At 44.6% G+C, this 25,161-nt stretch overlaps 1 protein-coding gene across 3 annotated transcripts in view; it reads right to left on the reverse strand.

Annotated features, from left to right (window-relative positions):
* Window positions 1-25,161, reverse strand: part of HLCS (holocarboxylase synthetase) — a 220,864-nt gene that overhangs the window by 155,326 nt on the left and 40,377 nt on the right. For all 3 annotated transcript variants that reach the window (XR_005527818.1, XR_005527817.1, XM_039228875.1), the window contains exon 6: window positions 4,596-4,867. Coding sequence is in view for 1 of the 3 variants with exons in the window: in XM_039228875.1 (XP_039084806.1) it covers window positions 4,596-4,867 (272 nt within the window). In the remaining 2 variants the exon portion in view is untranslated. The remainder of the gene's footprint in view (window positions 1-4,595; window positions 4,868-25,161) is intronic.

Raw genomic sequence — 25,161 nt, forward strand, 5'->3', positions numbered from 1 at the left:
CTCTCAGCAAAGTTCACTGAAACAGAAATAATCTCCGCTAGAGCTAACTGATCTCAAAGGATGGAAAAGAGAACAGATCTGATAAGAGGGGCTCTTGGTTGGCGACCAGCAGTCAATGATGGAGTCTATGGGGCTGTCCCACCAGCCCCAAGAGGTGCTAAGACAGATGTTTCTGCAAAGATAGCCTGGAGCCTTGTGCCAAAGGTATTATCGAGAGCCTGGCCTTTCTTTGACCCAAGCCACTGTTTCATCCAGCCAAGGGAGCCGCCATCCAACTGGGAGAGAAGGGGATGGGCTGGGATTCAAGGCCTTTGAAAGACCAGAGGTTTTAGACTGAAACATTCTGTCCTGATAAGATCTTAGCCACATGGACCCATCAGAGGCCCACTAAACTCTTAAGAAACTTCTATCTCCATGGAAGTCATAAGGCTGACCTAGAAAAAGTTGTGATTGTTCACCCTCAAAACAATACCCAGATTCCAAACCCTCAGGGGCAGTGGATGTCATGTGCCCATCCCTCTGATGCACATCTCAGAAGTGGCACAGTTAAGACCTCCCGTAAGGGTGCCTGGGTGGCTCAATCGGTTAAACAGCCGACTTCGGCTCAAGTCATGATCTCATGGTTCGTGGGTTCAAGCCCTGCGTTGGGCTCTGTGCTGACAGCTCAGAGCCTGGAGCCTGCTTCAGATTCTGTGCCTCCCTCTCCCCTGCTCATGCTGTCTCTCTCTCTCTCTTTCTCTCTCTCTCTCTCTCAGAAATAAGTAAAACATTAAAAAAAAACTTTAAAAAAAGTTTCATACTAATCTCTTTCCTTATTTAAAAAAAAAAAAAAAAAAAAAAAAAAAGACCTCCCCAAAAGGCAAAGCCATGACCACATGGACACCAGGCAAAGATGCCTTCCTAGAGAACAGAACCAGGGCTGTCAGACGCACGGCTATGTTTGTGATTTTGTTTTGTTTTGTTTTTTAGTTTTTTTGGTTTTTTTGTTTTTGTTCTTTTTTTTGAGAGAGAGAGAAACAAAGAGTGTGTGAACGGGGGAGGGGCAGAAAAAGAGGGAGAGAGACAGAATCCCAAGCAGGCTCCACGTTTAATGTGGGACTCGAACTCACAAAACTGGGAGATTATGACCTGAGCTGAGATCAAGCTTAGTCAACTGAGCCATCCAGGTGCCCTTGAGGACACATCTGTTTAACCAGCGACTGCCAGACCTCAGACCTCAGTGAGCCATGTCCAGCCCTGAGAGAGAAGATTCTGTCCCCAGAGATCCGGAATCTGCTCGAGAGGAAGTAAACAAGTAGATTCGCAGGGCTAGCTTCCTGGAGGAGGAGGCGAGAGTTTGGAAACGGGGGGGGAGGGGATGCAACACAGATATTTGGGATTGGGGCAGAAATTACTGGCTGTTCCCCACTGTGTACTTCCCCGCTCCTTTCTTGAGAAGAGAACTCTCAATTTTTAGCTGCTGTAAGTCCCAGTGGGTAGCAGTGGGGGGGCACAGAAAAAGGATTTGAGAAACTTTCTAATAAAGATCTGTTATCTAATTTACATTTTACTTCCATTCCAGACTACTAGGAAAGAGCCACAGAAGTAACCGATGTAAAGAAACATGCATGGAGTTCAAACCCAGGCCACAGTTCTGAAAAGTCTTCTTGCCGTGGACTTACAGACGTGATCAGTCCACAGGAACAATTCACATACAGTAACTGGTGATACGTAGCTTCCTACACGCTGGTGGGACACTAGAGTTTGACTCTGGTGACCCTAGGCACTAAAAGATGACGTATGAAATTGGTGGATACATGTAACATACACGAAAGCAGTGTCTGGAAGATAAAAGGTCTTGATACATGTTGGCTGGTATTATTGCTATTATTATCACAACCACAGACTGTGCTTCCGTGAGGAAGGCCCATGTGGGACCCAACAGAATCTTAGCTACAGAAATGGTCTTGGTCTTACTCTTAGAGAGTGATAAGCCATATATTCCATGTACCTATCTCATGGTCCCTTTGTGCTCAGCTGTGAGTTTTGGGCATCAAGGTGACCGCTTCAAGGTCCTTCTAAAAAAGAATACAGCCCATCCACCCCACCCCCAGGAACTTCTCACCAGCCTTGCTGACCTCACGAAGCTGTAATGAGTAACTTTATCTCTTAGCCTTAGGAAGGAACCCACATGAGCAGTGGAAGAAGACATCTGTAGGTTACATTGAGCGGCCACTATTTATTCAATCAATATCTGCTCTGTGCCAGGTGGAGGGATTAATCATTAATCATCAAAGCCATTTCATTTTCTGTGCTCTACAGAGACCAGACAAGAAGCAAAACAAAGAAGCTTCCCAAATGCCCTCGGAAAAGCCAAAATATTTTTTCCCTTTCATAAAAATAAAAACTCTTTATCTTACAGAAGGTTCTGACTCCATTAGTGTTGAACTCACTACACATTTTTAGACCTGAGTTGCTTAAGACAGAATGAAAAACAAAGTTCAATATCAAAAAGGAACTCACCAACATCCAAGGGCACTAAAGCAATGTATTTACATGGCATTTTCCCCCCATCCTAAAACATGTGCTCACAAGTGTGTAAGGAAACCCAACCATCTGATTACATGGGAGACTCAGTCCATCTACTCGAAAGGGCTCACGGCCATCTTAGTAATAATATACTGCCCACTATACAAGCTCAGAGGCCGTAACTCCACTGGTTCAAGATCATCCCAACATAAAATATTCTTTGCTGACTATCCATCAAAAATGGACAAGACAGGGGCACCTGGGTGGCTCAGTCGGTTGAGCGTCTGACTTTGGCTCAGGTCATGATCTCACAGTTCGTGGGTTCAAGCCCCACATTGGGCTCTGTGCTGACAGCTAGCTCAGAGCCTGGAGCGTGTTTCGGATTCTGTGTCTCCCTCTCTCTCTGACCCTCCCGGCTCACACTTTCTCTCTCAGAAATATTTTTTAAAAAAATTAAAAAAAAAAAATGGACAAGACATGCCAATGTTTTCCTTTTTAAATTTAATCTCCCCAAATCTTATGTTAAATGCCATGTCTGATTTTTTATTTGGAAAATATAATAATAGGTCACCTTTTCAGTATAAATCATGTTCTCTTGAGCGACAAAGGATTATCACAGAATTCACATGAGCAAGTAATGCTTGTTCCGTATACAAACACAGGCTTTTCCCTGCTCATCCAAGAAGAGGGCACTGGGAAGGAGGGAAAGCCAGGAGAGGGGGGTAACACTGACAAATAAAAGTACCCGTGACAACATAAGAACCATTCATGACCGTGGCTCATAGTGCCCTTCCTATGACACTCACCTCGCTCTACCAATTCCACTATACTGATGCTTTCTCTACATACTATACCCACATAGAACTGCCAGTTCCATGAGAATGGAGTAGGGTTGAGTAGGACAGTCTGGAAAATACTACGGTATCACATCATTTCAACATATCATATCAACATGTTATGGAATTCCAGAAGTTATTAAGAAAGCCCCAAATATTTCCCCGCGTTGAATTCTGCATCTACTTGCACAGTCCCATGAGAGAAAATGCCTAGAAACTGTGAATCCAGTGGTTCTTTTGGGGTCTTAACATTCCTGAAATTTCAGTCTCATGTCGAGGAAAGATGCCTTTCTTATTCACTCCCTCTATAAGCCTACTTTTTAAACTATCTCAATAGAAGAGTACTGATTAATACTAATTTAAGAGTTACAAAAAAATCCTTTCATCTCTTTGCCATTTTTTAACCTTTAACCAACATCCATGGAACATGAGCAAAGGGGAGAAAAAACAAAGAGAGAAGCAAACCGAGAAACAGACCTTTAACTGTCGAGAGCACGTGACGGTCACCAGAAGGTGGGGGGTGGGGGTGGGGGGGATAGGTGATGGGGATGAGGATGCACTTGTCGTGAGAAGCACAGAGTATTGTGCAGAAGTGTTGAATCACTATATTGTACACCTGAAACTAATATTTCACTATTAACTGGAATATAAATTAAAGGAATTTTTTAAAAGTCTACGAAACAGAAGAAATAAGGAAAACTCAGTAAGAATAAATCTTGAACATCTGAACAAGATGACAGAGCACCTACAAAGTGTGTTGGACAGGACATACCAAACAAGTTTCCAAAAGTAAGAAATCTCCACTTCATTTCCACCTAACACGGCGTACGTGTCATTCAGATTTCCTATTCTAGTGCTCCCGCAAAACATTTTCAACTAAATGTTTAACACTGGTTATAACAATACAAAAATCAAATGATGGCCTGAGTAATACTGTCACCCGTTAAAGATATTTTTTCATCAAATTCTTTGGCCACGGATCATCTGAAAAGCCTGATACTGAAGGAAGTGGGTCACAATACACAAAATCGCCCTGCTTTAAAATACATATCTGTGATCAAGGAAATCATTATTTAATTTCTCTCCCTCTGCATTACCTCGGACAGGGCAAAGGTATTCCCAACCTTGCTAATGGGCTTGTTGAGAGCTCTCCTTCGACGTCTCTGCCCCTTCTCCCCAGCACTGGTTAGACAGAACAGTCAATGTAACTGGACGACTCTGAACGGGTGTGCAAGTCTGGTCACAACTCACCCATCCAGAAGATTCATCGTGGTGGGCGTCACTTCGGCAAACAGGACTACTTTTCCAAGTCGCTGTGTCTGCAGATTTTGTCGGTAGATCTCTAAGTTAAAATGCTCTGATAAGAAGGACTCCACGTCAGTCACCACAGGTAGAGAAGATGGGGTGATTTCTATGTCAGACGTGTAGGAGGAAAGAAACTTAAGGGAGAGCTTGCTGGACTTGATTACTCCTTCAGGATCCACATGTTTCCCCAGCCACTGCATAAGAGGGTCCCAGATTTCCTGTGGTATAAGGAAAGAAATGAAAAGGTCGTAATTTGGCATTACATTAGGTGAGGGTAGCCTTTCCTTAAAATGCCACTTTGGTAATAGAAATACTTCCTAATTCATGACCAATAAGAGCTAAAGGAACATATTTCAAACTTCTGCGCTATCATACAATCGACAAAAAGTATACGAAGTATGCTTATGCTATAAAGTTACAGTTGAGTCTTGAACAATGTGGGTTATGAACCACATGGGTCCCACCCATATGCAGGCTTTTTTTGGTAAATACAATACAGAGCTGGGGCGCCTGGCTGCCTCTGTTGGAAGAACATGTGACTCAATCTCAGGGTCGTGAATTCGAGCCCCATGTTGGGTGCAGAGATTATGTAAATAAATAAAACTTTGAAAAAAAATAATACAGTAGAGTGCTGTAAATATATTTTCCCTTCCTTATGATTTCCTTAATACCTCTCCTTTTCCCTAGCTTGTTCTAAGGATACTGTATATAATACATGTACTACACAAAATACATGTTGGTCAACCGTTTAGGGGATGGGTAAGGCTTCTAGTCAACAGTAGGGTATAGTAGTTAAGTTTTGGGGGAGCCAAAAGTTATATGCTGTGGATTTTTTACCATACTGGGGGGGGGGCGGGTGGCTCCCCTAAGCTCCACGTCATTCAAGGGTAAACTGAACACTGTTTAGAAATAAACACAGCTCATTATTAAACTTTCTATCCTACATTACATCCTAAGTCCTTAAAAGTCTTCTCCAGCTCTAGAATTCATTAGTAATCCTACAGTCCATACATTCTGCAGAAAATTTACAGTTTTACACTTTTGTCCCCCAAGGAAATTCATTGTTCAAGCTGGGGAAATTCTGTAAAGAGGCAGGTGAAAGCAGTCACGGAAGACAAAGCACAAAGACAGCGGCTTCCGCTCTCTGCTTCCAGAGCACCTTCACCTCCTGTCCTAGACGAGCTGACCACTACCAGCCGCTGACAGGTCACCCGCAGGGGGGACATGACTTTCACATAGGAAAATAATCGGAAACCCAACAGCGGCTTTTCCCATGTGGGGGGGGGGGCGGGGAGGGGGGAGTAGAGCCTACCAGAAACCCTGCCTAACCCAGAACAAAGCTCTCGATTCTACCCCTGAAACAAGAAGCCTCCTAGAAGCCGCAGCTTCCTGTTGGGCCCTGGAGGACCCAGAGGCCTCCCTCCACGGTGGGGCACCACGGACCTACGGGGCCAAGGGAGTCATCACCCCAAGAGGCCAACACCAAATGTGTTAAAATCGGTCACAGTAAACACCGACGCAGGCTCTTGGCCACCTTCATGCAAATGCTAGGCCTTTCAAAAGAGGAAAGGTAAACCCTCTGTTAACACGAGGGTATGTCCCAAAGGTACACATGGCCACAGGGAAGAAGTAGCTTCAAAGATGAAATTTTATTCAACTCAATTCAATTAATGGACCATTAAAACTCACTTCAGCTTACAAAAAGTACAGAGGATAAGGGAACCAGTTCAATAACTTCGGAAGGAAGGAAATCAAAAGAAATCCAGACGGTGAGACATTTCACAAAACAAGAATCTGCAGGTCAGTGTCACAGAGGACAAAAAGGCAAGAGAGGGGGTGAGAGAAGAGGGGGAGACCCCGCCTGGAGGAGGAGAGACATAGAAGGTAGAATCAAATACAGCAGCTGCCCGCAAGGGGGCCCACAGGAGGGGACCAAGGTGGGACCGGGCACGAGCCATCCGAGTGTAACCCTGGAGCTGCCAGCCCAAAAAAGGGCTGGAGGAGTTAGGTTGGGGTCAGGGCTTGAGACCAGCCCTTGTGTGAACCCTTGGCCCCAACCCGCTCACCCTGGAGAAGACCTGGGAAGGAACCCTGGCCTTATCAAACTACACAAGGTCTGGGCACCCCAGAGCATCTCCAAGATGACGGCTTCATCACAGAACCGTATCTACCTCACTGCTGACACACTTGCCTTGGGCCTACAGGACGGAAGTTTTACCAGGGGCAATGACATCTTCATCAAGGGTAAGAAATGAGCCTGGAGACCAGGAACGCCATCCCCAGAGAAGAAGTGGACCTGTGTGTCTCCTGGAGTGTGCGGAAGCCAGCTTGGGGTCCAGGACACGCCCCCTGCGACACCCAGTGTCATGCGAGGGTCCCTTCTGTGTCTGTGCTCCCAACCCTTCTTGGATGAACAAAGCCTGACCAGTATTCAGGGGAATGGCTTTTCTCCTTCCTGTTTCGGCCAGAGGTGTTGGGACCGTGTGACTTCTGAGTGATTTCCTATAGTGTCGGTTCCTCCCTCCAGGATGGAGGGCGGAGGGGCGCAATAGCCACCATTCCAGGAATTCTCAATGAATTTTTATTACTTAAAAAAAAAATGGGGTGGCTGGGTGGCTCAGTTGGTTAGGGGTCAGACTCTTGATTTCGTTGGATCTCTGACCAGACTCTTGATTTCGGCTTAGGTCATGATCTCCCAGATGGTGGGATCAAGCCCCGCAGTGGGCTCTGCATTGGGTGTGGAGCCTGCTTGGGATTCTCTGCCTCTCCCTCCACCTCCCTCCCACTTATGCTTCCACTCTCATGTGTGCACGCGCGCTCTCGCTCTTCTCAAAAAAAAAAAAAAAGAAAAAGAAAAAGATATGATCAAATACAATGAATGGTTCTTCACCAGCTTCTGGTTTGAAAATCAAGCTGGAAGAGACATTGTGAGACAATGAGGAAATTTGAATATGGACCATACGTATCAAATAACAAAGATTCACTGTCAGGTTCAGAAGGCATGATAACGGTACGTCCTTAATGTTAGAAACCTGCACGCGTCACAATGTCTGTAATTTACCCCCAAACTAGATGAAACAAAGAAGGAAAATGCTAATAAGTGTTAATTTTAGACCATGAATATTGGAGGAATTTGTTACACTACCCTCTCTATTCTCCAGGTTTTAAAACTATCATGATTAAAAGTAAAAAAGAAAACAAACAGACACAGACAAAAATGATAAAATAAACTGTAACTATTATAAAAATACACATTCCACTAAAGCGTTTTGTCAATCCATTCATCCAACAAATATTATGATCTTATGAGTGCCTACCATATGGCAGACATTCTCTGAGGTTCTGAGATTTGGCCGTGAATCAAGGGGCCAAATCTCCCATCCTCATAAGGTTTATATTCTAGAAAAGAATCAGTTAATTTTTAAAAATCCATCAGCACAAGACACAGAATGTTAGATAGTCCTAAGTGTCAAGGAGAGAAGAGATAAAAAGTGTTGGAGGTAAGACACTGTAGGAAGGGCATACATGAGAGGGACTCAAGGGAGGGAGGAATTATATTATTGTTTACAATGCATACATCGTATTATTAATTATATACAATGTACACATTATATTAATTATACACAATGTATATATTATGCTAATTGTATATTATTAACATATACGATCACTCTTATTTTTTCTTATTTTTTAATTTTTATTTTTGAGAGAGAGACACACAGAGTGTGAGCAGGCAAGGGGCAAAGAGAGGGGGAGATGCAGACTCTGAAGCAGGCTCCAGGCTCTGAGCTGTCAGCACAGAGCCCCACGCAGGCCTCGAACTCATGACCTGAGAGATCATGACCTGAGCTGAAGTCAGATGCTTAACCAACTGAGCCACCCAGGGGCCCTGCTCTCCGTCACTTATACAGAGGATTCCAAGGAGAAGCAGAGGCCCCGAGGGAGCGCGAGTGGGGAGGGAAGTCCAGGGACGCAGAGCGAGCCAGGAGGAAGGCAAGGGGCCCAGAGGGCGAGGGACAGCTGCACGCACACCGTGTAGGGCCTTCAGGGGCACAGTGGGGCCTGGGGCCAACGAGGAGCCCTCGGGGGCTTTGAGGAAGGGAGCGTGGTGACCTACTCGGCACAGCCACAGCAGGCTCACTCGCTGGACAACCTGCACCGAGGGCGGACTGAGGGGCGCAAACCGGAGGAAGCAGACACCCGTCAGGAGGCCCCCGAGGTTCCTGGGAGGGCGGCGATAATGCCTGGACAGGTGTGACAGTGGGCATGGGAGAAGGGACTCTGGGGTAGCGGCTGTACGACTGGCGGACAGATCACATTTAGAGGAAATGGGGAGTCAAAAGGAGCCCAAGCAACCAATTCAGCCAACTTTATTTGCAAAGCAAGCAAACGCAGGCTTACTTCTCCAAGATTTCCGGCCTGCGCACCGGGAGGGACAGAGGTGCCATTGAGAACAGCAAGGGCGGGAAGGGACAGGTTTGGAGCCAGCTCCGGGTACGGCACGTGTGAGACATGCGCCAGGAAATGCATGGAGGCGGCATTAAGCACTGGGACACGTGTGTCAGGGAGCTAGGGGACAGGGCCACCCTGAGGACATAACCTTGGGAAACTCCAGGCTGTGGATGCTAATTTGAAGCCAGAAGACAGGCTGAGCAGTGAGCGACTGACTGGATGAACAGAGTGGCTGCACTGGTGCCCTGAGGCTGCCGTTGCAAAGGGTCACAAAGTGTCACAAATCGGGGGCTCCGCAGAAACGTATTCTCTCCGAGCGCTGGAGGCTGGACGTCCACAATCAAGGTGTCGGCAGGGCCACACTCCCTCTGCAAGCTCTAGGGGAGAATCCATTCTAGGCTTCTCTCCCAGCCACTGGTGTCGCTGGCGATCCATGGCTCCCTTCCACGTGCCCAACTCTCTTCTCGTCTTGTTATAAGGACACTAGCCGCACTGCATTAGGGCCAGCCGCAGTGCCCTTCTTAACCAGATTGCATCTGCAAAGACCTTATTTGTGTCCAAATAAGGTCACATTCATAGGTTCTGGAGATTAGGACTTCAGTGTACCTTTTGGGGGGGGACAAAACTCAACCCACGACAGGGGTCAGTGCTTAGATATCAGGGAGAGGAGAAGGCAAAGGAAAACCAAGTGTGTGTGTGCGTGTGCGTGTGAAGGGCGGAGGGCGAGTGCCCCGTGAGTTCTGGGGCCCAGTTTCACAGGTGGCGAGAAGGCAGGAAGATGATGGTAAGGCAGTAAGAAGACAGCTGAGCTGTAACCACTGGACTCCGCAGGACAGAGCCCACTGGGTGCAGGCAACGCCTGATGTCAATAAGGGAAGGAAAGAAGGGCATCCGGTGGTTCAGTCAGTTAAGTATCTGACTTCAGCTCAGGTCATGGTCTCCCGGTTTGTGAGTTTGAGCCCTGCACTGGGCTCTCAGCTGTCAGCACAGAGCCCACCTCGGATCCTCTCCCCCTTCTGTCTGCACCTCCCCCACACATGTTCTCTCTCTCTCTCTCTCAAAAATAAATAAACATTAAAAAATAATAAGGGAAGGAAAGAAACTGCAGACTCCGGAAGTAACAGCATGTTTTTTGTTGTTTTGTTTTGTTTTTTAATGATGATGCGAAAGGTCCCATCCAGAAAGGTAACAGGTGAACAGATGAGGGCTGGACCCTAAAGCTCAAGCAGAGAGCTCAGCCTCGGGAGCAGAGCCCTCCCCTCCCCCCTGCTGCCCCGGGATGGACAGGGCTCCCATCCCCAATAGAGACACCCAGCCTGCTTCTCCACTGGGTCGCAGCCCCCCCTCACCCCCGCCGACCACACGGCCATCGAGGGTAGCACTGGAAATGCATCTACACGACCAGCACTCTGTTCCCAGCTGCAGGGAGGCAGGTGAGGAGTCCTGGGTTGAAGGCTGTTGACATCATCTTTGGATTCCTTCTATTTTTTTCTCATAAATAAAAAAGCACGATCATCGGCTAAGAGGGAAAAGGAAGACGGAGGTTTGAGAAGGCAGAGTGAGAAAACGCAGGAAGCAGGGAAAATACAATGAGCAGCTAGAAGTGTTCAGGGTCCACTCCCAGGTTAGTGTTTCTGAATTTACAGTGAACTGTTGGCACAATTTTGTGTTTTTATCCAGCCTGCTCAGCTCCAGAGCTCTGTGGAATAGGTACAGAGGAGGCTGAGGAGGTATATAAAGTTACTGACCTACTGCAAAGGAGGCTCTGATGGAAATATAAAGATAAATGACACGATAATCCTGGCCTAGGAGCTCACAACCCAGTGGGAAGGTCAGCAAGAGGAACACAGAACAGGAAAGGAAAATTTCAGAGGGAAAAGCAAAGTGCCCAAGAGGAAAGCAAAACAGGAAGTGATTCTGTTTCAACACAGCACCAGAAGAGTTGTTGAAAGAGGGAAAGCTGACATGCGTTCCCAGAAGCTACAGCCCTAACCTTCCACCTTTGCACAAAGAACCAAGATAAATTTTAAACACAGCATTCCCTGTTCACTGTTATTTCTTGGTATAAATTCTACTGGAGGAAGAAGGCAGAATGAATGAATAAAAAACATACAAAAGTAACCCCATTACAGACTAACCATTTGCATCCCCCCAGAATTTATGTTGAAATTGACATCCCCAAAGTGATGGCATCAGGTGGTGGGGGCCTTTGGGAGATGATTAGGTCGTAAGGGAGGAGTCCTCCCGAATGGGTTCCGGCTCTTATAGCTCAGTCAGTTAAGCATCTGACTTCAGCTCAGATCATGATCTCAGGGTTCATGAGTTCAAGCCCCGGATCAGGCTCTGCTCTGACAGTGTGGAGCCTGCCTGGGATTCTCTCTCTCCCTCTCTCTCTGCCCTTCCCCCACCTGCACATGCACACTCTCTCTGTCTCTCTCTCAAAAATAAGTTAATAAACTTAAAAAACTGCATACACACACACGCACGCATGCACGCAACCCCAGAGAGATCATTCGCCCACTCCACCAAGCATGGACACAGCAAAAAAAAGCAGCTGTCTGCAACCCAACAGAAGGTTCTCAACAGAATCAACCATGCTGTCACCTTGATCTCAGACGTGGAGACTCAAGAAGTGTCAGAAATAAATGTCTGTTGTTTACAAACCTGGTCTATGCACTTCTGTTGTAGCAGCCTGAACTAAGATAGCCCCAAACCTCAAATCTGGCCATTAGTTACAACCAACACCTTAAACTTTGGTTAATGCCCTTGAGGTGGAAAGTGAACAGATCTGAATTGCCTTCATCATGTTCTCCAGGTCACCTAGATGCCACAAGTGCACCACAAAGGTTAAAGATACATATGGGTGAATAGGTTAAATCATAAAAATAAAGGGAAAATAATCTGGAAAACAAGTATTTAACCAACTGCAGTTTTCATTAATTCAAGCAGAGGGTTAAGTGGTTATCCAGCAGCTGTAGGCAATGTGGATCTCCATTCGAAGTCGATGAAACCAAAAAAGAAACAAGTAATACTTAGAACGGGAACAAAGCAGGGAATCTCCTCTGGAGTGAGTTATTCAACTGGCCACCTACACGGGATTCATCTAAGAAATACATATGGAGCACCACTATTTCTCAAAGATAGTACCACAGAACAAAGAGAGGAGGAAAGGGGTGTCTAGGTGGCTCAGGTGGTTGAGTGTCCGACTTTGGCTCAGGTCAAGATCGCATGGCTCATGAAATCAAGCCCCACCCTGGGCTAGCTGCTGTCAGTGCTGAGCCCTTTCCAGATCCTCAGTCCCTTTCTCTCTCTGCCCCTCCCCCATTCATGCTCATGCACACATGCGCTCTCTCCCTATCTCTCAAAAATAAATAAAACATTAAAAAATATATATGGAGCACCCACTTTTTTTTAATGTTTATTTTTATTTTTGAGAGAGCGAGCGCAAGTGCAACAGGGGCAGAGAGAGACACACAGAACCCAAAGCAGGCTCCAGGCTCTGAGCTGTCAGCACAGAGCCCGACGCAGGGCTTCGACTCACCAACCACGAGATCGTGACCAGGACCAAAGTTGGACACTTAACCAACTGAGCCACCCAGGCACCCCAAGCACCCAGTATTTCTCAAAAATAGTACCACAGAATGAAGAGAGGAGGAAGGTATGCATACACACAACTACAACCTAGTATAACAAGTGCTTAAAAAATTCCTTCAAACTATTCAAATATACACAACCTTTGGCAAAGTGGGTCAATCTGGCCCATTAAGTTTAACCACTTACTCTTATTTGCATACAATTTGGGAGCCAGAGTCTCAAGGAATTACATTATCACCGTTACATCTACTAATTACTAAAGTGATATTCCAAATTGTTTCCGGAAGCAATGCTTAAGAGATGCACAAACGTGCAAAATAAAATTGATGCAAGCAAGGAACACGGATTTTTGTTCTTAATGCCTTTTTCATGTAATCTTTCAGGACTTACTGGGAGCCAAATATATTACTCAGAACAAAGATAACCTAAAAGATATAAAATGAGACCTGAAACATCTGAAGAAAGGTAACTGTATACTACCTATAATTCTCCAAAATATCTATATTCATGATAGTCAAATACAACTGTATCCCATCAAGTAAAACTGAGTACACACAGGAAACAATTAGGCTCCTCCTCCCATCATCTCTGGACAGGAGAATAAAATTCTGGTTCCAAGACATATCAAAATTACTACCCGTTGGATGCAAATCTGCCTGATACCTCCTCTCAGATGCACTCAGGTTACAAGGACTTAAGAGCTACAGAAGTAGCTGCTAACATATGTAAGAAAAAAGAATTAATCCATGATTTTTGGCTTAAGTCTACTAATGACCACTAAGGCAATCAGGAAATGCCACCCCCAAATCTACCTAACTTTTTGAATTAAATTACCAGAGTGTAGCTAGACATCACTACTTCAGGGAAGTCTTTTCTGACCCATGGATCTTCCCAATCTCAGCTAGAATTCTTACTCATAAACAGTGACTTTACAACTTCCATAGTTTGTATAACCATTTATTCAATGCCCCACTGTCTTGCTAGAAGGTAAGCTCCATAAAACATTATATGCACATTTCAGTCTTGCCCAACTGTATCCATAGCAGCTAGTACCAGATCTGGCAAATAGTCCATGCTTAATAAGTATTCACCATATAAAAATGCTCATTAAAGTCCTTACCAAAACTCAAGTTACAGCTATAGAAAATAGATACAGATATAGAGATACAGAGATAGATGTATAGCTGTAGATATATACAGATATACATAGACATATATATTCCAAGAGGTAAAATCCAAAAAAGGCAGTGATAAGAAATGGTCTTGATATGGTTACATAAGCTTCAAAAACAAATCTGAAATCTATGAAAGTCAAGTCAGTCCTATTGAAAACAAAATAAATGCTATCAAATTTCACCACAATGAGTAGCAACATGGATGGACCTTGAGGGTGTTATGCTGAGCGAAATAAGTCAGGCAGAGAAGGACAAATACCATATGTTTGCACGTATAGGAGGATTAGGAGGAACTTGACGGACGAACAAGGGGGAGAAGAAGGGCGGAAATGGTGGGGGAAAGGGAGAGAGGCAAACCATGAGAGACTCTTGAATGCTGACAAAAACTGAGGACTGATGGATGTGGGGGGGAGGGGAGGATGGGCATGAAGGAGGGCACTTTGGGGATGAGCACTGAGTGTTATGTAAAAACTAATTTGACAATAAACTATTTGTAAAAAAAAAAAAAAAGAAAAAAAAATTTCACCACAATGAAATTCACAAAAACTTTCTAATTAATTTTTTTTAATTTGAACCACAAGAATTTAGTATTTACCTTTCCCAAGATTTAAAGCCAAATGAATACAATTCAGGAGAAACCAAAAACCGAATGTTTTAGAGTCACATACATGCTGGCCCTTTGAATTAGCCACAGCAATGGGGAAACACTAGCCATTCTCAAGGAAGGTGAATACAACTTTGCTTCTTATTGGGACATGTTGCACACAACATGAAAACCCCAAGGAATCTTCCAGAAAAAAAAAAAAGTACTGAACAAGTGAGCAAGTTTAGCAAGGTTGCAAAATACAAGGTCAATACACAAAATTGGGTGTATTAGCAATTAGTACTGAGAGTATGAAATTTTTTTCAAATACTATTTTCAATGATGTCAATAGATCTGAAACATTTAGGGATACATTAAACAAAATATGCTGTCAGACCTATATACTGAAAACTACAAAACGCTACTGAATTAAAATTTTTACAGCCTTAAATAATTGAAGAGATATACCATGTTCATTGATCAGAAGACACAATACTGTTAATATTGTTAAGATGTCAATTCTTCTCCAAATTGATCTATGGGTTCAGTGCAATCCCATCAAAATCCCAGGCCTTTTTTATAGAAACTAATATGCTGATTTTAAAACTTGCACAAAAATGGTGAAGACCTAAAATGGCCAAAACAATCTGGGGAAGAAAAGAGTTGACAGTCTTACATTATCTGATTTCAAGACTTATTCTAAAACTGCAACAATCGAGACAGTATGGTATTTGCATACAGATACAGATAACTGAAACAGAACAGAGGCCATAAATAGAGCCACACATACATATTCAATAGATTTTTGACAAAAGCACCAAGGTAATTCACTTGAAAAAAGATTATCTTTCAATACATGATAGTGAAAAAATTGAACATCCATATGCAAAACAAACGAAATAACCTTGATCCTTACACCTTCCAGGTACACAAAACTTGTAATGAATACAGACCCAAATATGAAACTTCCAGAATGAAATAAATGAGAAAAACCCCTGACCTTGAGAAAGGTAAAGCCTTTCTCAGATAAAAGCATGAACCATAAAAGAAGAAAATAATAAACTGGACTTCATTAAAATTAAGAACTGCTGCTCATTAAGAGATAATGTTAAGAAAAATGAAAAGACAAACAGACTGAGAGAAACTCTTCTCAACTGATTTATGGATTTGAATCCATAAATAAGAATTCTTAAATCAAAATTACTAGGAAAAAAACCAATTCAACATACATCAAGAAAAAGATTTGAACAACACTGCCCAAAAGAAAACACAGCTGGCCAAAAAGTACATGGAAAAACTGCTTACTATGTCACCAGGGAAATGCAAATTAAAACCACAATGAACTACCACTACACACCCACTAGAATAGTTAAATTTTAAATTCTGACAATATATAGTTTTGGCAAAGAAGTAAAATAACTGGAACTCTCAGAGATTGCTTATGCAAATGTAAAATGGAACAATGACTCTGGAAAACAGTGTGGCAGTTTATTTTTGAATTAAAACATACACTTACCATACAATTCAGAAATTCTATTCCTAAGTATTTACCCAAGAGAAATAAAAACACATGTCCACAAAAACACCTGTGCATGAACAGTCAATAGCCAAAAATTACAGACAACCCAAATGTCTACTAACAGGTGAATGGATAAGTAAGTTATGGCTTATCTATACAATGGAACACTACTTGGCAATTAAAAGGAATGAATTACTCATATATGAAATAACATGGATGAATCCCAAAACCATAATGATGAGGGTTTTTTTCAAGTTTTTATTTGAATTCTAGTTAGTTAACATATATGGTAAAATTGGTTTCAGGTGCAGAACTTAGTGATTCATCACTTACATATAACACCCAGTGCCCATTACAACAAGTGCCCTCTTTAATGCCCATCACCCATCTAGCCCATTCCCTATTCATCTCTCTCCAACAACCCTCAGTTTGTTCTCTATCATTAACAGTCTCTCATGGTTTGTTTCCCTCTTTTTTTCCTTCCTTCCCACATGTTCATCTGTATTGTTTCTTAAATTCCACATATGAGTGAAATCATGGGGTATTTGTCTTTCTCTGACCGACTTATTTCACTTAGCATAATACAAGCTAGCTCCACCAATGTCACTGCAAATCACAAGATTTCATTCTTTTTGATGGCTGAGTAATATTCCTGTGTGTGTGTGTGTGTGTGTGTGTGTGTGTGTGTACACACACATATACACCACACCTTCTCTATCCATTCATTAGTTGATGGAAACATTTGGGCTCTTTGCATAGTTCGGCTATTGTTGATAATACTGCTGTATTATCTGTAAATATCAGGGTGATATGCTCCCCTTTGACTCTGTATTCTTGTATCCTTCGGGTAAATACCTACTAGTGCAATTGCTGGGTCATCAGTTAGTTCCATTTTTAACTTTCTGAATAATCTCCATACTGTTTTCCTAGGTGGCTGCACCAGGTTGCATTCCCACCAACAGTATAAGATGGTTCCCATTTCTCCACATCCTCACCAACATCTGTTGGTTCTTGTGTTGTTAATTTTCACCATTCTGCTAGGTGTGAGGTGATATCTCATTGTAGTTTTGACTTATATTTCCCTGATAATGAGTGATGTTGACCATTTTTTCAAGCATCGGTTAGCCATCTGTATGTCTTCCTTAGAAAAAATGTCTGTTCATGCTTTTTGTCCATTTCTTAACTAGATTATTTGTTTTTTGGGTGTTGAGTTTCGTTAAGTTCTTCAGAGATTTTGGATACTAACACTTTGAGATATGTCATTTGCAAATATCTTCTCCCATTTGGTAGGCTGCCTTTTAGTTTTGCTCATTGTTTTCTACACTGTACAATAGCTTCTTATCTTGATGAAGTCCCAATAGTTCATTTTTGCTTTTGTTTCCCTTGCCTCTAGAGATGTGTCTAATAAGAAGTTGCTACAGCCGAGCTCAAAGAGGTTTCTGCCTGTGTTCTCCTCTAGGATTTTGATGGTTTCCTATCTCACAGGTCTTTCATCCATTTTGAGTTTACTTTTGTGTATGGTGTAAGAAAGTGGTCCAGATTCATACTTATGCATGTGGCTGTCCAGTTTTGCCACCATTCGTTAAAGAGACTGTCTTTTTTTCCATTGGATATTCTTTCCTGCTTTGTTGAAGATTAGTTGAACCACATAGTTGTGGGTCATTTCTGGATTCTCTATTCTGTTCCACTGACCTATCTGTTTTTGTGCCAGTACCATACTGCCTTGATGACTACAGCTTTGTAATATAGCTTGAAGTCTGGAATTGTGATGCCTCCAGCTTTGCTTTTTCAGGATTGCTTGGGCTATTCGGAGTCTTTTGTGGTTGCATACAAATTTTAGGACTGTTTTAGCTCTGCAGAAAATGCTGGTGGTATTTTGATAGGGATTTAAATTTGTAGGTTGCTTTGGGTAGTATAGATATTTTAATGTTTGTTCTTCCAATCCATGAGCATGGAATGCTTTTCCATTTCTTTGTGTCCTCTTCAGTTTCTTGTATAGTGTTCTATAGTTTTCAGAGTACAGATCTTTCACTTCTTTTGTTAGGCTTATTCGTAGGTATCCTATTGTTTTTGGTGCAATTGCAAATAGGATCAATTCCTTGATTTCTCTTTCTGCTGCTTCATTGTCGTTGTAGAGAAATGCAACAGATTTCTGTGTATTGATCTTATATCCTGCAACTTTGCTGAACTGATGTATTAGTTCCAGCAATTTTTTGGTGGAGTCTTTTGGGTTTTCTACATAGAGTATCACGTCATCTGTAAACAGTGAAAAGTCTGACTTCTTCCTTCCGAATTTCGATGTCTTTCCTTTTTGTTGTCTGATTGCTGAGCCTAGGACTTAAATAAAAACGATGAGAGTGGACATCCCTGTCTTGCTTCTGCCACAGAGGAAAAGCTCCCAGTTTTTCCCTAATGAGGATGATATTAGCTGTGAATCTTTCATATATGACCATTTTGATGTTAAGGTATGTTCCAGCTATACCACTTTGTTGAGGGTTTTTATCAAGAATGGATGCTGTATTTTGTCAAATCATAATTCTGATTTCTAATAAAGAGAAGACAGGGAAGAGTACGTACTGTAGGATTCTACTCAGGTCACACTTCAAAAAAGTCCAATCTAACCTACAGTGATAGAAAGCAGATCTGTGATTGCTGATGAAGGGTATGGGATGTGCAGAGTGGATGAGGGCTGACTGAGGAAGAGAACAAAGGAATCTTGTAGGATACAAGAATGTTCTACATCTTGACTGTAATGGTGGTGACTCAGACATATATATGTATCAAAAACCCTACACTGAAATGAGTGCATCTTCTTAAATCTAAATCATACCTAAAGTTGACCTTTTTTTGAAAAACGCAAATAGTAACAGACTCATGAAACACTAGAGAATAACTACAGCCCATGAGGCTCTATATTACTCACTAATGTCCAAAAAACACCAATATCCCAACTTCTGCAGAAATGAATGCTTACCTTTATATTCGGTGAAAATACACAGGAGTGGCTGTTGTCTGGTTAGGTACCATATTGTAATGTCTGCTCCAGGAAGCGTGACTAAGATCAGAGGCATACAGTATTCCGTGTCATGTCACATTAGAGCCATTTCACCCCATCACTCATCTTATCTCTACATTTACCCACCTAAGAGGCTCCACCGGCTGAAATACAGCCACACCTCTAACTCAGCGATGGATTTATTAAAATATTTATTGCCATCTGTTTGTATTTTGGTGCTCCTTTTCCCAAGAAACACCAAAAAACTGATCTTAACTTATAAAGGTTTTCTATCTCAGAGAACATTTGCCTCATTGTAAATAATCGAATTAGTTGTGCTTCAGTCATAACACTGTCTGGTTGCTAGGCAACCAGAAGTGAGCAAATCAGAAATGAAATCTACAAAGACATGGACTACAAGCTCTTTTTATGGGTGCCTCCTTCCCGGTTACATACTCTCAAGGAAACAGGAGCGGATATTCTTCTAACTCTCACGGAATTTATATGAAGCAACCCAATTCTTATTAGCAGTTATTTTCCAAAAAAAATATTCACAGCCAATTTCACATGGACTTCACGAAGGTGGTAAAAGCACACACCATAGCAGATCTTCATAATCAAAGATGCCACTCCGAGAAGAGCAGGACTGGTTTTGGTCCTGACCTCAGTCAAGGTAGGGATCGCTCATTTCACAACTTCCGGGGGGCCTTTTATTCTGAGCGCCAGGGCCAAGCAGGGCAGGGTCTGATATACGTGTTCTCCTTCTCAGCTGGTGGGTTCGCCACGCAGATGCTTCTGTCCCAGCCCTACCAACCCCACTGCAGCCTGATCACCCCCCGCCTAACTTGTCAAGGTTCCACTCTGGGCATCACTGCATCCCAGTTTGAATCCCCCAGACTCCTGCCTTCCTGTTTTCCCCAAATAGGCTCAGCCGCCAGTCCCAAGCACTGTTACCCCAGAATGAATGAACTGGACCTGGATGGGCTGGTAGCTTTAATGACACACTGCTGAAACCTATCCATCCCCACACACATCTAGGTCTCCCACTGCCAAAAGTTACACTCCCCACAGGCCAAAATGACCCCACAGGGGATGTATTTTATCTGGCCCACTCATTTTGAACTAGTTGCTAACACTTACAAATCAGGACATTTCACATCAAATGTGCTGTTGCTTTGGATACACGGAAACTCTTTCCCACATGGTAGTAACTGGCTGGGGCCAGGCAGCACCGCCCTCACCACTTGGGGACACACTCTGCAGCTGGACTCTGGGGTGCCACCTCTTCTGCCCCAGAGGCATTTGGGTTTGAAACGACTCATCTTGGTCCTGTATCAAGTCTGGCACCAAATGCAGCAAGAACTCCCATTGGGCCCTCAATGATGCTTCTCTCTAGTTAGGTCCATCTTTTTTTTTTCTTTTTAATGTTTATTTATTTTGAGAGAGGGAGAGAGAGAGTGGGGGCCGGGAGGGGGCAGTGCAGAGCCTGACATGGGGCTTGAACCCACAATCCATGAGATCATGACCTGAGCCAAAATCAAGAGTCTCACATTGAAGCGACTAAGCCACCCAGGCACCCCAGTTAGGTCCATCTTAATTCATCACAGTGAGTCCAGTTATACTGAGTCTCAAGACAGAAGGGGTCCAACTTGGCAGTTCCCCAAAAGTTAAACAAAGAATTAACATATGGTCCAGCAACTCCATTCCCAGATAGATATCCAAAAGAAGTGAGAGCAGGGATACAGATACATGAACACCAATATTCACAGCAACAGTGTTCACGATAGCCAAAAGGTAGAAATAATCCAAGTGTCGACAGATGAATCAACAGATAAACAGACAAACAAAATGTGGTTTATACATTCAACTCTTAATCAAGATGCCTAATCAAGATCTCAGAGTCATGAGCTCAAGTCCTGCACTGGGGTCCACTGGGAGGGGAGGGGAGGGGAGGGTCAAGATCTCAGAGTCATGAGCTCAAGTCCTGCACTGGGGTCCACTGGGAGGGGAGGGGAGGGGAGGGGAGGGGAGGGGAGGGGAGGGGAAAAGAAAAGAAAAGAAAAGAAAAGAAAAGAAAAGAAAAGAAAAGAAAAGAAAAGAAAAGAAAAGAAAAGAAAGAGGGAGGTTGGAAGGAAGGAAGGAAGGGGAGGGGTCAAGATTTTAACTACAAAATAGTGATAAAACAGATGTATATGGCTTGGAGCAGGCATGGGTGGGAGGGAGTAGAATGTCTGGCAAAAGAAATTTAAATCCGAAGCTTGGGTCTACCGTTAATTAACTCTGTCTACTTAGGCAAGCTTAGATCAAGAGTTTCTTTTTTTTTTAAGTTCATTTATTTTGAGAGAAACAGAGACAGTGAAAGTGGGGAGGGGCAGAAAGAGAGAGGGAGAGAGAGAATCCCAAGCGGGCTCTGTGCTGCCAGCACAGAGCCTGATATGGGGCTCGAACTCACAAAACTGTGAGATCATGACCTGAACCGAAACCAAGAGTTGGCCGCTCAACTGACTGAGGCACCCAGGTGTCCCCTGGACATTTCCACAAAGAAACAAAAGTTTTATCCTTTAAGTGAGTTATCACTCATTCTGTCTGCTGTCAGCCAGAGAGCGATGGTGTATCTGAAGGGCTACTTACGGGCAGTTATGAGCAGCAAGGGCCCGTGAGGGGCCTGCAGAAGGAAAGCAGACTGCGCACCGGGCTGTAGGCCGAGAGGGCAGAGGAAATCTGTCCACCTTGCTCACCTCCTGCCTGTGCAACCTTGTAGCCGAGAACAACCAGAGCCCAGGAAGGGCCGGGAACAAGGGGACAGGGCACACTGGCCAGCGGCCTACACACCTGCCGAGGAGAACCCCAAGCTGCTCGGGGCTGCGGGGAGGCTCTCTGCGACCTGCCCTGAGGCTCGACTGGGCCCTGCAGCCAGATGACCTTCCACCCTGTGCTGATGCTTCACCAGTCAGACCACACCGGGGGCTGCAGCCCAGCGACTCCAGGGGCCTTAGGATGGTGTCGGGTGTCCAAATCCCAGCCCCAGGCGGCCCTCGTGAGCCGGACTCCTCACGGTCCCTCCAGGGCCCCGCGCCTGGGACACAGGCCCTCAACCAGCGTCTGTGGAGCTGTGTGCCTTTTATCGCTCAGGCTCAGGCTCTGAAAGGCCACCGATTTACTGCGACTTTTTGTTACCTGCCAACTAGCGGAGACCACAAAGGGCCGGGGCGGAGCAGTAAAACAGAGGCAATGAAGGAGGCAGTCCTAACAAGGCTGCTTTTATAGGCATCACACCTCGGTGGGGCCAAACGGGCTCTTTGTGGAGGTGAAATCTAGTCCAGAGGAGTGAGGAGAGGGGAGCCGAGGAGAGGGGAGCCGGGTGGCTCTGCGGCCGCAGCGCCCTCAGCACTTCCCCAGGAGAGAGGCGCTAACTTGCACCGATGGGCCGCGGGTTCGCGCCCCACCTCCGGAGAAGTCTCGGGGGCCCTCATTAAGCCTGCATGTGCGAACCCGCCGCCCTGGGTCCGGGGCCAACACAAGCAGGTGGGCCCCGCGTGAGTGGGGGCGCCCGCGGGCGGCCTGTCTCGCTTCCCCACCCCTCCCCCCCCAGGGGGCAGTGTGGCCACTGACACGCGCGGGTGTGCAAGGCGCCGGCACGGGCAGATGGCCAGGGCCCCTCCCCGGCCACCCGCCTGGCCTCCAGCCCTCCAGCCGCTGTAGGCGGAAGCAGCCGATCCTGGCACGGAATCGGTTGGGCAGCTCTGCTCCCCACCAGCCGGCCCGCCTCTGCCTGTTCTGGGCCTCAATTTCTTCATTTAAAAAAATTTTTAATGTTTATTTATTTTTGACAGAGAGAGAGCTTACACAAGGGGGGATTGCGGGGGGGGGGGGGAGCAGGCCGAGAGAGATGGATATAGAGAATCCCAAGCAGGCTCTGCACCCACAGGGCTTGAACTCATGAACCCGGAGAACATGACCTGAGCCGAGTCAGACACTTAACTGATTGAGCCACACAGGCATCCCCAGTCTCTTCATTTTTAGAACAAGAAAACGAGGGGGCGCCTGGGTAGCTCAGGCAGGTAAGCATCTGACCCACACTGGCTCAGGTCATGATGGAAAGGTTCAAGAGTTCAAGCCCCACGTTGGCTCTGTGCTGACAGCTCGGAACCTAGGACCTGCTTCGGATGTGTCTCCCTCTCTCTCTGCCACTCCCCTGCTCATGCTGTCTCTCTCTCTCAAAAATAAACATTAAAAAAAATTTTTTTAAGAAAAATGGAACATACCTTCCAGTTTTAACATCCAAGATTCAGCTTCAAGATTCAACTTTTAGGGGCTGAGCCTGGGGGGGGCTCAGTCAGTTGAGCGTCAGACTTGGGCTCAAGTCATGATCTCACAGTTTGTGGGTTCAAGGCCCACAGTGGGCTCTGTGTTGAGAGCTCAGAGCTTGGAGCTGGCTTCAGAATCTGTGTCTCTGTCTCTCTCTGCCCCTCCCCTACTCGTTCTCTCTCTCTCTTTCTCCTTTTCTCCCTCTCAAAAATAAACAAACATGAAAAAAATATATATTCAACATTTAGTCCCAGATGTGTAATGCTCAGTTAAAACTATACATCATCTCTAGGATTCCAATACTGAAAAATACATGTCACCTGGAAAGAGAGACGGAGCCAGCTGGGGGTGTATTCAGAGAGGGCCAAGCAGCTCCTACTCCAGTCCACTTATTTTAGCAAAGGTTCATCTGTTGACTGGCTGTCATCAGGACACTGTGGAAAGCTCAGAGAATCCCGGGGCACACCACACCTGCGGGGGGCTGGGGAGGGGTGTAGGACACTGTCCGCAGTGCGCTCGCAGGAGGAGCCTGTGTTCAGACGGGAACTCCTCATTCACGGCAACGAGCAGCTGACCCAGCAGCATGAACACGGTAAAGTTCCTAAATGGGAAAGCATGAGAATAACAGAGAAAACTCTTCCGACTTTCTCCTCAACTCCACCTGGTCGGTGTTCCCGGGACACGTCAGCAGCCGATTCTTTTACACTGCTTAACACGGTTGTTTATGAAACCCCCATTCTACCTGAATACACGGTGACAGAACAAGATTGGACGGGCAGCCAGTCCGAGCTGGGTGGGCTGTTTGCTGCTAGCCTGTCCCCCGAGGCCCCTCGGGTGTCCCAGACACAGGAGCAGGGGAAGCATTTCACGATGCGTTAGTGGGAAAAGCCAAAATGCTTCTTAAGTGTTCAAACAAAATACTCTGACTAAATGCCTACTATAGGCCGAATACTGGAAAGATTAACAACATATGGTCCTTGCTTTCAAATGATCTTGTATTACAGTTTAATGGGCCAGACAGATATTCACATAAATAATACAACAGCGATTGTACACTACTTACGGTTTACCAAAAAAAAAAAAGTTCTTACGGAAGCAAGCAATAAGATCTAAAGTTCCCAAGTCCCAATACTTGGGTTAGAAAGTTGAAAGAAAAATTGTAAATCCTATACTCATGACGTGGTCATCAGTGGAATTTTCCTAGATCAGGGGTAGAAGCCCTTTGTTGGGCATAAAAGATCAACTAGTTGTCTTCTTAACACGTGGCTCCAAGATGTTTTAGGTTCTATAATTCAGGATTTTTAAGACACATTATAATGGAAGAATTTCATACAAGCTGGCTGATGTGAAGATGAGATGAGCCCAAAGCTCAGCCCAGTGGGGTGATGGCCAGCCACCCAGAACCACTACCGACCAGTAGGCGACTGGTTTCCCTTCAAATAACGAAAACCAGCCCGGCTCCAAGTTCAAACTAGCACCACTCTCTTGCCAACTCCTAGACGCAACAATGTCAAAGGCTCACGCTCTCATAAATAACTTATAAGTTGTGGGCTATGCGTTTGACTTAATAAAGGCAGTAACGTATGCATCTTCCAAAAAAACCAAACACCCCTTATCAAGAAAGTGTAGCAAAATGTTAACGAGGGTGAATCGAGGTGAAGGCTATATGTGGTTTATATACTATTCTTTCACCCTTTCTTCAATTTTTTTTTAATAGAAAGTTTAGGAAAAATGAAGGGGTTTGTGCCAGAGGCTCGAAGGCCCCTCCAGCTCCAACATTTCTGTTCTGCTGTTAATCCTGGAATCATCAAGGACACAGCCTTTATAACAAAAAATTAAAAATCAAAAGAAATCAGGGGCACCTGGATGGCGCGGTCAGTGAAGTG

The sequence above is a fragment of the Hyaena hyaena genome, unplaced genomic scaffold, assembly GCF_003009895.1.
Source record: "Hyaena hyaena isolate Hyena2069 unplaced genomic scaffold, ASM300989v1 scaffold_2, whole genome shotgun sequence".
Taxonomy (NCBI): Eukaryota; Metazoa; Chordata; class Mammalia; order Carnivora; family Hyaenidae; genus Hyaena; species Hyaena hyaena.